This window comes from Aquarana catesbeiana, linkage group LG04 (assembly GCF_042186555.1).
Source record: "Aquarana catesbeiana isolate 2022-GZ linkage group LG04, ASM4218655v1, whole genome shotgun sequence".
NCBI classification, from domain to species: domain Eukaryota; kingdom Metazoa; phylum Chordata; class Amphibia; order Anura; family Ranidae; genus Aquarana; species Aquarana catesbeiana.
The window spans coordinates 368,909,124-368,921,821 of NC_133327.1; the positions used below are offsets into that span (position 1 = coordinate 368,909,124).

At 41.4% G+C, this 12,698-nt stretch overlaps 1 protein-coding gene across 2 annotated transcripts in view; it reads left to right on the plus strand.

The window, feature by feature from the left end:
* LOC141140175 (uncharacterized) overlaps positions 1-12,698 on the plus strand; it is a 323,779-nt gene that overhangs the window by 101,378 nt on the left and 209,703 nt on the right. For both annotated transcript variants that reach the window (XM_073627054.1, XM_073627053.1), the window contains exons 11-13: positions 4,710-4,850; positions 4,961-5,070; positions 6,102-6,234. In XM_073627054.1, coding sequence (XP_073483155.1) covers positions 4,710-4,850; positions 4,961-5,070; positions 6,102-6,234 — 384 coding nt within the window. The remainder of the gene's footprint in view (positions 1-4,709; positions 4,851-4,960; positions 5,071-6,101; positions 6,235-12,698) is intronic.

Genomic DNA, 12,698 nt, shown 5'->3' on the forward strand with positions numbered 1-12,698 from the left:
GTTATCAGGCTATTTTCTTTCCAGATCAAATGTTTTTCATTCATACAGAATAGAGTGATACAGGAAAATACTGCATTATGGCCACTGATGATAATACAAAATAAATACTTATTTACTATGACTGTCAGCTCCATCTGGTGGCTATAATGCAGTATTTTCCTGATTCACTTTATTCTGTATACAGGCATACCCCACTTTTAATTACACAATGGGGTTTATTTACTAAAGCTGGAAAGTGCAAAATCAGACTCACTTCCGCATAGAAACCAATAAGCTTCTAACCCCAGCTTGTTCAATTAAGCTTTGGTAATAAAACCTGGAAAGTTCATTGGTTTCTATACAGAAGTGAGCCTGATTTTGCACTTTCCAGCTTTAGGAAATAAACCCCATTGTGTACTTAAAAGTGGGGTATGCCTGTAAATAAAAATCATTCGATCTCGAACCTGAATATATATTTTTTTTGCCTACATTTGCACTGAATAAATGAACATGCAGTTTCACAGAACAAATAGCTCTGCACATTTTTTTTAAATGCACCCAATTGCCAAACCACTTAATATGTGTAATATATAGGTGGTACAGCGGTGTAGTGGATAGCACTTTTGTCTAGCAGCAATAAGGGTCGCTGGTTTCGAATCCCAACCACGACACTACCTGCCTGGAGTTTTCATGTTCTCCCTGTGTGGGTTTCCTCCGGGTACTCCGGTTTCCTCCCACACTCCAAAGACATGTTGGTAGGTTAATTGGCTCCTGTCTAAATTGGCCCTATTATGTATGAATGTGAGTTTAGAGACCTTAGATTGTAAGCTCCTTGAGGGCAGGGACTAATGTGAATGTACAATGTATATGTGAAGTGTTGCGTAAATTGACAGCGCTATATAAGTACCTGAAATTAAAAAATAAATATATTTTAAATGTTATATTTTTCTAGAAGAAAAAGTAGACAGTTACTAGGAATAGCAATGCAGTGCCTAGGAACTAAAGCTTTTAGTGACTGTTTTGACACAGCACTTTAGGTGGATTAAATAGCCCACCCATATGTCAGTTTGTAAACACTATGGTGACAAGCACTGCTTACAGCAAGCATTTACAAAACTTTCAGCCAGAGTGGAACAGCTTTCTGGAAGTGCTTAAGGCATCCTTCAGCTCTAGCCTAGAAGAAGCAAATGCAGCTTTTCATGGGGATGATGTCTGTGGTTTTAAATGAGCTGTTAGTAGGCTTCAGTAGGCTTTAGCCAAGTTTCAAACAGTGCTGAACACTTATACGGCGCTTACATTTTTTCAAAAGTTGAACAATTTTTTACTGAAAATCTAGTCTAATTGCTGCTGTGTATTACATTCAGTTTCTTAAAGGATGCAGTTCGTAGTTTCCATTTTTTCTGTCTCCTACATCTTTGTACTACCAAAACTTTTTTCTTCCTTTTGATCAAAGCTCTGACGAGCACAGCTTCTGCTCCAAAATGTACTTGCAGATATAATTTAATGCTGACCTGCTTGTACAGTACAAATACATGTTCAGATGCACAGTACTGTTTTAACTGACAAACTATTTGACTTTTCAAGCCAGCCTTGTCATCCTGGCACCCTTCCAGACAGCAAAACCAGATCTGTAACCTTCACTGCATCAAGACCCAGATCCAAATCCAGCTTTGCATCTGCACAATACATAAGAAGCTGTAAACTGCTGCGGTCATCTTTCTACTCACTGTGTTCTCCTCTTGTCAGCATGTATACTGCCAACACATATGCACTGCCTGAGATCCTAATTGATACCCCCTGACCCCCTATCCTCCCAATTCTTTACAGGAAATTATAAGAAAAAAAATGGTCACTTTAATTATTTTTATTTTTTATTTATTTCAGGTACTTATATAGCGCAGTCAATTTACGCAGCGCTTTACATATACATTGTACATTAACACCAGTCCCTACCCTCTAGGAGCTTACAATCTAAGGTCCCTAACTCAAATTTATACATACTAGGGACAATTTAGACAGGCTCCAATTAAGCTACCAGCATGTCTTTGGAGGGTGGGAGGAGACCAGAGTACCCGGAGGAAACCCACACAGGCACAGGGACAACATGCAAACTCCAGGCAGGTAGTGTTGTGGTTGGGATTAGAACCAGCGACCCTTCTTACTGCTAGGCGAAAGTGCTATCCACTACACCACTGTGCCACCCAATTATCCAATCATGTGGGCGCGCTATGGTATTAAAACTATGGGATATTATGCTGTTGACCTTTTCTCAGCTCTCTAGGGCATTCTGCCTCCCGGGCTGGATTTTTTTTTTTATATATTCAATTGCGCCACCCTGCCAGAGCTCAATTTCCCACTCAGCCTCTCCTCCAGTTAGACCCTTTTGAAGAACTGCTATCCCAGGAGGATCTTGAGAAACCATTCTCTGCATTGTATGGGGCCCTGCTCATTACTGATGCCCCTAAAATCGAGAGATTGTGGGATCTTTGGAAACAGGATATCCCTTCCTTGGACAAGGAGGACTGGGAGGACTGTCTTAATCAATGTCCCAAGCTGGTAATCTCATCTAGAGATAAATTGATGCAAACAACATTTAGTACATTGAGTATATTATACCCCAGTGAGATTGCACAAAATGTACCCAAGTATAGACCCTAACTGTTATCGCTGCCAGACTCAGTTGGTTACCTACTTTCACATGTTCTGGGAGTGCCCTAGGACTCATTTGGTCTTAAATTTTTGAGCTTATTAACTTTAGGCTTTAGCTTTTGGTCCCTATGTCTCATGAACTGGCCCTGTTAGGGATTCTTGATCCTGCTCAAAGATCCCATCATAGTAAATTACTGATCTCTTACTTACTATTCTACACCAAGAAGGAAATTCTCTGTAAGTGGTCCTCCCCCACTCCTCCCACTTTGTCATCCTGGAAAGCCATGATTGATTCTGCGATGCCCCTTTACAAACTGATATACATCAGTATGTCGTGGATGCCCTTGGTTATACAACAAGGTTTGGTAGCCATGAACCTAACAGTAGAGTGGGTCTGCTGAGTACCTCTCTCTCTCTCTCTCTCTCTCTCTCTCTCTCTCTCTCTCTCTCTCTCTCTCTCTCACCTTGGTAAGTGGGTTGAGGTGTCCCATGACCATGACACACTGTCTTTAGCTTGTGACTCTTTCTCTCACCCCTCCCCTCCCCCTTCCCCATACTATTCCCCTTCTCATAGTTCAAATTTAAAAAAACACAAAAAAAGGACTTTAAATGTACCAATTATACAAAAATAAGATCAATTTTATTACATATATAGTACAAAAAGGTTAAAAAACACTGCCCATTGCAGTGATGACTAAACCTCTCCAATGTGAATCAAACACATCAAAAACATGTCAAAATAAGACATATAATGTATACTGAATAACATGAATGGCTCGCTCTACATGTTTCGCAAAGACTCTTCTTCAGGAGATGAACAATTTCTAAGAGAGGAAAAAGAGGCAGTCAATAATAATGTTAGTGGCGTACAGTCAGTATAAAATATTTGTATCAGGGAAACCATAGGCCCACCCACCAACATGTAGAGCTAGCAATTTATGTTATTCAGTATATATTACATGTCTTATTTTGGCATGTTTTTGATGTGTTTGATTCACATTGGAGAGGTTTAGTCATCACTGCAATGGGCAGTGTTTTTTAACCTTTTTGTACTATATATGTAATAAAATGTATCTTATTGTTAGTATAATTGGTGCCTTTAAAGTCCATTTTTTGTGCTTTTCAAATTTCTACTACTTTTGAGGAAGCGGCACTGCACTACTCTAGGCTCCCACAGATCCATCCTGTGTTAGAGCTTCTCTAACTTGTTTGATTCCCTTCTCACAGTTCCCCACTTCCCTCTGGGGTAATGTAGCTTCTCCCACTATGTGATTGCTGTTATCGGTCCTATAGGATTGTAGTAAATGTTATTTATCTCTCTGAGATGCTGCTGGATGCTGTTTGGATTTTCATGTACTGTTTGTACTTATGTTATGCCATGTCAAACAGTGTTTGTTTTCTTTTTCTTTAATGTATGATATATTATTTTTCCGTTAATAAAGCACTCCTGATTGTTAAAAAAAAATATATATCTAATCATGTGAATAGGATTGTAGTAAATGTTATTTATCTCTCTGAGATGCTGCTGGATGTTGTTTGGATTTTTATGTACTGTTTGTACTTATGTTATGCCATGTCAAACAGTGTTTGTTTTCTTTTTCTTTAATGTATGATATATTATTTTTCCGTTAATAAAGCACTCCTGATTGTTAAAAAATATATATCTAATCATGTGAAAAGTTTTGCAAGTCCATGCACAAAAAAAGCTGCACACTATGACATCAATCCCCAAAGATAAGCCACAAAGATAAGCTTATTTGGGACCTGTATACTGACAGTCCCAGCCTGTAGCCACGCCCTAATGATACATTTTTGCCTAAATGGGCTTAGTTATCAATAACTAAGCACAATCAGAGCGAAATGCATCATTGGGGCATGGCAACAAGTGGGAACTTTCAGTATACATGTCCTGAATAAATGTATCTGTGAGGATTGACGTCATTAGTGTACGGCCCATAGCAACTGTCAGCTAGCATGACCCCTGGTCCTGCATAACATTGGTATTCACAGACAGGACATGCTTGCTAGGAAAAGTACTTTGCCATGCCTTTTAATTAATGTTTTTATTACCTGCTGTCTAGGTGACAAGTGCAGAGAAAGCGATGGAGGTGCTACAGGAGCATGCAGCACAAGTAATACAACCATCTTCTGTTCACAGTGTATCAGTTAAGAATACCCATGACATCTGGGTAAAAATATACACTCCCCTGGACCTGCTTCAGGTAGGCATGCTCAATCAAGAGAGTAAGTCATTCCTTAAATATCATCTTACTATGCACTATTTGTGTATTTTTGTTTAATTAATTAGGAATGGGTCTTTTTCTTAATTTAGGATGTAAACACAACCAATGGATCACCACTACAAGAAAGCAGTGATAAGGACCTAAACATTGCAAGTCTTAACAGGCGACCTGTGTCTTCAAGACAGAAAAAACAAGCTGGGTAATAATGGGTAGTAATAATCACGTATGTTAATAATGTTAATGTTAATAATCACCAATTCTAAATTGTATCTGAGGCCAAAACTTGCATAGAGTAGGAAAGAGTTAGAACCTGTTGGGAGAGTCACCCTCCACTGCCACCAGAACTAAAAGTAAGTGGAAACCCAACATGTGAAGGTGTCACTGAAACAGAAATTAAGAATGCATTTTCCAGTGGGGTCCCTTGTTTGGGTTACAACAAGTGATTTCTATTATTTTAGGGATATTTCCTCTTACTTCTTGTTGCATTAATGGGACAGGAAGTGTAGGTAAAGATTCTTTAGGCCAGCCATTCTCAGCCAGAGTTCTATAGAATTATAGGGTTCCTCTGAAGGTTGCTAGGGGTTTACTGAGCTGTGGCTGAGTTATCTCCTATTTGCTGGTACTAGCACAGTTCCAGGGCTATGCCCCCAGTGTTTATGTGAACGTAGCCACCCTTTCCTGTTTGCTTCCGAGATGGACTACACATCTACCTGCAGACACATTGAGTTCTCTGGGAATTGTAGTACGCATAGGGCGGATCACATGAACAGAAATAACAGCACTGCATGCTCTACACTAGTGCATCATTGGAGGATATGGAGCTTGCATAGGACAAAAAAGAAGCCTGAAAAGAATGGTAAGAGACTAAAAAAAAAAAAAAAACAGAGCCACAATGTCCTTGATAATTTTGAACAAATGGTGTAAAATAAATGAGTTTAGTTCACTTTAAGGAAAACTTCACTTTTGAAAAAGGAAAAAAAACTAATGCAACATAATACAAGAAAAGAGGAAGGTATTAACCTCCAAATAAATTTGCTAAATTCCTTGCATGGCATATAGTTTACCTGGAGGGGGTTTTTTCCCTCAACAAAACTGGAGTGAAAATTTTAAGAAAGAGGATACCAATCAATCAAAATGTCGAGTTGTATCTGTACCTCTGCCAAATGCTGTTCTTCTAACATATAGTATAGCAATTTTATTGTTTTATTTGTGTTATGTTGTTTTATTAAGGTACAGTTTCCAGAACACCCTGCAATTACTGGGATTAGACGAGGCAGAAGATAACAGCAAAGATCCTGTAATGATGAAAGGTGCTTACTTATCTCTTCTCTATCTACGTCATCTCAGAGTTAAAGAACTTCAGGTAATTTTCTATGCTCTGAATGAAACAGTGGGGACAGTTAAGTGATAGAGTGATCCTCATTCCCACCCCTATAATCATTTAATTTTAGGTTTTAAGATTAACCACTCCTGGACCGGTATATTCCCTTTAGTTTTTATATGTTGGCTATGGGCCTTTTGATTTGAAAAAAAAAAGTGTCATTACTTATGATACCCAAATAATACATTTATCATTTTTTAAGGATAGGCTACCTTATGGCAATGATGTAAATCAATAATGATTTTATTTTCTATTTCAAAAAGATGTAATAAAGAAAAAAATTTAATCTTTTTTGGTTTGACAAATGGTAGTTTAAAATAACTAGTGTTACTGTTAAAGGTGCATATTCTGTGATTTATCCTGCTGATAGTAAAACTAAAATTAAAGTGTATGTTCAACCAAAATCTATAGTTTAAAGTTTGGATAGCGTGAGGGAGGATTCTAACCCTTCTTGGGCATTTAATGTTATCCAGGGCTCTCTTATGTTGGCCATATATATTTGATTTATTTTCGGCTCAATCTTTGCCAATAGGAGGAATAGATCTATAGTCAACAACCCTTTCAATTGGTATGCCACACAGGAGGTGGATTTCCATTGATAGTGAAGATAGAATAGTAACTTGTAATCTTCTAGTAGTTAACATAATTCAAAAAATAAAGTTGCTTATTGATGAAAAACAGTCGATAATTTTTTTTCCCTGGCTGATTGACTTAGTTTGATTAAATCCAATTGAAATTGAGTGTAAATCAGTTGGAGGGTAAGGCATGGCTATTTGTTTGTCAGTGACAACAGTTTCACCAGACAGGAAGTAAGAGGAAATCTCAGCAACACAGAATCACAAATAATAGGGGAAGTCTAGAACCCCTATCAGCTTTGTAATGCTGTCTAGGTTCCAGTTGCAGATTTTCCCTCACTTTCTGTCTGGTAAAGCTATTATCACAGTGAAAAAAATAAATAAATAAATAAATATATATATATATATATATATATATATATATATATATATATATATATATATATATATATATATATATATATATAAGGTGAAGCACTACCACTCCCAATTAAATAACACAAAAAGTGCTATAACAATGATAATAGTGCCATCCAGTGGCTACCTTCAAGATATCAATATACCACCTAAATACACAGCAATAGTGGTGAGACCCTCCTATGAAAATTAATTTAAATTAAAAAAACTTTGCTGCAAATCAAAATATTTTAAATTATAAAATATAAACTATTCCTAATATTACAAAAACATAATACAGTGAACGTGACTGCCTAGTGGCAATAGTGACAATAACAAATTAATACAGTCAGTCCATTGGAAGGGAACATGCCAAAAGCATTCAGTGGCAAAGATTAAATCCTTTAGTGAACAAGTAAGTATTCTTCACAATAACACGTTCCCTCCACCGGTCAAGGTATGCACTCACCTCCCCAAAAGACCCCGCATAGGGTCTGGTTGAGCCTTCCCCTCAGGGGTACAAATCCTCTGGGTGACCACTGCTCTGGTGTTCCTTGGACTCTCATACAGCTCAGACCTTGGTACTCCAAATGTATAGCATGTGGATAGGAAGAAACTAATATAGTGCTTACTGTTTTAAAACGTAACGTTTATTTCAAAAAAAGAGAAAAGCACACTTACATTTTACCGTACACTACCTCCAGTGCACTCTGGTACAACTTTCAGTACATAGGGGGTGCAGAAGCGTCATAGGGTCACTTAGATGTCCATAGATGGTCGGCTAATAACCACCATAAGCTCCCAGTCTGCTTCCTGGTGCGCAATGATGTCACAGGCTCTGCCCCGACGCGTTAAAATGTGGAGGGCACATGTTGTTGTGAAGAATACTTTCTTATTCATTAAAGGATTTAATCTTTGTCACAAAATGCTTTTGGCATGTTCACTTCCAATGGACTGATTGTAATAATACGTTATTATCACTATTGCCACTAGGTGGTCACGTTCACTGTATTATGTTTATGTAATATTATGAATAGTTTATATTTTATAATTTCACATATTTTTATTTGCAGCAAAGTTTTTTGATCTCAATTCATTTTCATGGGAGAATCTCACCACTATTTCTGCATATTTAGGTGGTATATTGCTATTTTGAAGGTAGGTGGCACTATTATCATTGTTATAGCACTTTTCATGTTATTTAATTGAGAGGAGGTAGCCCTTCACCTTTTTATTTTATGTATTTATTTATTCATATTATATGTGGGAACACTATTTATGTTAAGAGGCAACCTCATGCACAATTTATAAAAGCTAAATACACATTTTATTTGCTATCACACTTCATAGTAGTGCAGAAGTTTTTTGTTTTTTTTTCAAATAGCAATTTTTTATCAAAAGTAAAAACTTAGCTCGAAACATACAGCAAACACAAGCACAATGTTCACAATAGACATCCACATGAGTATAAAAACAATATTCAGAAAACATACCGATTGGTACTAGAGGATGTAACCGGGTCAGCAGGATAGCAACAACTAGGGAACTTTGTGGCTTGTGATACATTTTTTAAAGAGACATTACAACTTATACCAATACCTGAAAGGTAAAGAAACAGAAGGGAAAAGAAGAGAAAAGAAGAAAAATAGGTCATTACCATAGCTGGTTTAGAGGTTCAAGGTGGGTCCTCCTGGAGATACCACAGCTCCCAGACTCAATTGTGAGCTTCCAATCTATCCTGTAGTCTGGCAATCATTTTCTGCATCAACTCCACATCTTTAATTCTAGCGTATAAGGCCTCCTGGGAGGGAGGAGATCGCCGTTTCCAAATGAGAGCAATGAGGTACCATGCAGCTGTAAGGATATGACGGAGCAGCTTCCTGTGAGGTTTGGGAATGTTTTGCGGGGGAGGCATAACAGAAGGGATTTCGGTGTCATGGGGTTAGTTGCTATCTAATAGCTGATGGACCAAATGGCAAAACGTGGTAATCAATGAGCAGCTCCAAAATATGTGAATAAGGGTACCCCTGTCCCTAAGGCAATGCCAGCATCGATCTGAGCTAGTAGGGTAGATGGCGTGGAGCACATCCGGAGTCATATACCAGAAATAAAGGGTTTTTCTACGCATTCTCTTTGTACAAAGTACAAAGGGAGCTTTTAGCAGCCTGAGACCAAATCACCTGCCAATCCTCTAGAGAAGTCAGAGAGGTTACCTTGTTGGCCGCGGTGCTGGCCGCGCTGGTGCGGGCTGGTGCGCGCGGTTGTGTGTTGGTGCGCGTGTTCCTGTGCGCGCCGCTGTGCATGTTCCTATGGGCGCTGGTGTGCTTGCTCCTGTGGGCCCTGGCGTGCGCACTGGCGTTCGGGTGCGTGTGTGCGCGCGCTCGTGCGTGTGCGGCGTTTGGCACCAGTCGACCTATTTAGGTCTGCTCTGCACTCTGCCCGGTGCTGCCTGATCAACAGCTCCCGGTTCCATAGTTCCCTTTGCCTGTTCCTGCGTTCCTGTGTTTCCAAGATCTCCTGACGACCCGGCTTGCCCCTGACATTCTGCTGATTGCTGCCTGTACCTGACCTTGGCTTGGTTGACCCTGCTTCTGCCTGCTCCTATTGTACCGTGTTGCCTGCCTGTTGCCGAACCCTGCCTGTGCCTTGACCAACCCGCCCTGCTCCTGCTCAGAATCTGTTTGCCTGTGCTCCAGTATACCACCTGCTGCTTGAAGATCTTCTTCCCTCCAGCACCTGGATCCCTCACCAGGCTCTCTTACCATTTCTTACTCCTGTGCCTCCTGTCCACTCTACCAGGGTCCACGAGTAGGATACGTACGGGAGACCACTCTCTGCCCTAATGGACTCACCGGTCTGGTAAGTAAAGTCTGACAGTATCAGGCAGCCATGACCGAGGCCTCCCCCATGGATGAACTTTGTAGACATCTGGCGGGTCTTACTCAAGCCGTAAAAAGCCTTCAGGAAGGCTATTCAAGACTGAAGGAACAAGTTCAAGCTTTATCCTCTCCCTCCAATCTCCAGAGAGCATCTTCTGTTGGACTTTCATCTGCACCTTCCGTAGTGATGCTTCCTCCAGAGCCCAGAGTACGCACTCCTGAAAGGTTTGCCAGAGAACGTAGCAAATACCGTGCGTTTCGCAATGCCTGCGAGCTGTATTTTGCCTTACAACCATGCACCTTCTCTCTAGAAGCAACCAAGGTGGGCTTTGTCATCTCTTTGTTGTCCGGCGAACCCCAAACCTGGGCCCACTGCCTGCTGGAACAAAAATCAGTATCCCTGTATAGTCTGGAAGCCTTTTTCTTGGCCATGTCCCAACTATACGAGGATCTGCAGCTGACTGCGACTGCAGAAGCTGCCCTGCACTCTCTACAACAGGGTCGCAGGGCAGCAGAAGACTACGCGGTAGAATTCAGACGCTGGAGTTCTGACACGAACTGGAATGACACCGCCTTGCGTCACCAGTTCAGAATGGTACTTTCAGACCCGCTTAAAGATGAGCTGGCACGTGTAGGAATACCCCCATCCTTGGATGAACTCATCAACCTGTCCATCCAGATTGACCGTAGCTTGAGGGAACGCCGGTCAGAGAAATCTACTAACAAGTTCGGCCCTATTTGGATGCTACCTAAGGTTCCCAGTTCAGCCGGTCAATTTTCTCCCATCTCTACCGCACCAGTCCAAGACACCCCAGAGCCTATGCAACTCTGCTTGCTCCACCCCACGTTGACCCCTGAGGAGAAGCTGCGAAGATGAGCCCGCAATCTCTGCCTGTATTGCGGTGAACCTGGGCATTACATGAGGGCTTGCCCCAACAAGATGCGTAAGTGCCTTCCTGTTTCCTCAATGTGTGCATCTGTTTTACCTAAGTCCGGTTCTCACCTTGCTCTCTCCATCACTTTGCAGCTCCCAGGAGGGAATACCCCAGTGACGGCCATCATTGACTCCGGTGCTTGCAGCTGCTTCGTTGACCTGACCTTCGCTGCTAATCACCGCATCCCGCTTCAACCCAAGGCCCAGGGACTTACTATACACCTGGCAGATGGCTCCACTCTTCGTTCTGGTCCGGTCACCCAAGAGACCGTTCCTTTGCTAGCCACCTTTGGCTTCCATCACCAGGAACTCCTTCATCTGGATGCGATCTCGTCTCCTCTCTTTCCCATCATTTTGGGATTACTCTGGCTACAAGTCCACAATCCCAGTATTAACTGGGCCACAGGGGAAGTTACATTTCCTTCTGAGTTTTGCCAACAGAACTGCCTGTACAGATCCTCTGTGGAAACCTCCCAACTCCTTTGCCTGGATTCAGATCTGGAACTACGTCAATCCATCCCTGAGCCCTACCGGGACTTTTTGGACGTGTTTAGTAAAAAAGGAGCAGAAACATTGCCTCTGCACAGGCCCTGAAATTGCCCAATAGAACTCCTACCTGGAACTGAAGTGCCCTTCGGGAGAATCTACCCACTAACTGAGCAGGAGCTAGGCACACTGAAGGTCTATATCGATGAAAATCTGGAGAAGAGATTCATCCGCCCGTCCACCTCGCCAGCCAGCGCGGGTATCTTTTTTGTTGAAAAAAAGGACCATTCCTTACGTCCTTGTATTGATTATAGGGAATTGAATAGGATAACTATTAAGAATCGTTATCCCCTGCCTTTAGTGCCAGAACTTTTCCAAAGGTTGGGAACCGCAGTTGTGTTCACGAAACTAGATCTTCGCGGAGCTTACAATTTAATTCGTATCTGGGAAGGGGACGAGTGGAAGATGGCATTCCACACTCGAATTGGGCACTTCGAGTACCTTGTCATGCCTTTTGGGTTATGCAACGCCCCCGCAACATTCCAACATTTTGTCAACGATATTTTTCGTGACTACCTGGACTTGTACGTGATAGTGTATCTTGATGATATTCTTATCTTCTCTTCCTTGCTAGCCGATCACCGCAGACACGTCCGGAATGTTCTAACCCGGCTCAGACAACACGGCCTCTATGCAAAACTCGAAAAATGTGAGTTTGAACTTCAATGCATCCAATTTCTAGGCCTAATAATCTTGGTGGATGGCATCAAGATGGACCTCCAGAAGGTGTCCGCCATCCTGGACTGGCCTGCGCCTATGGATAAGAAAGGCGTGCAGCGCTTCATCGGCTTCTCTAATTTTTACCAGAAATTCATTAGGGGGTTTTCAGCAATAATTACCCCATTAACCAGACAGGGAACCCGATTCTCATGGACTCCTAAGGCTAAGGCGGCCTTTGAAAAACTAAAGGAGCTGTTCACATCAGCTACCATCCTGAAACACCCTAATCCTGCTTTACCGTTTGTCCTGGAGGTTGACGCCTCAGAAATAGCAGTTGGAGCGGTGCTCTCACAACGACAAGGTGCCAAAGCTCTTCTTTATCCTGTGGCATTCTTTTCACGCAAGCTTTCAATGTCAGAAAGGAATTATGATGTGGGAGATCGGGAACTTCTGGCC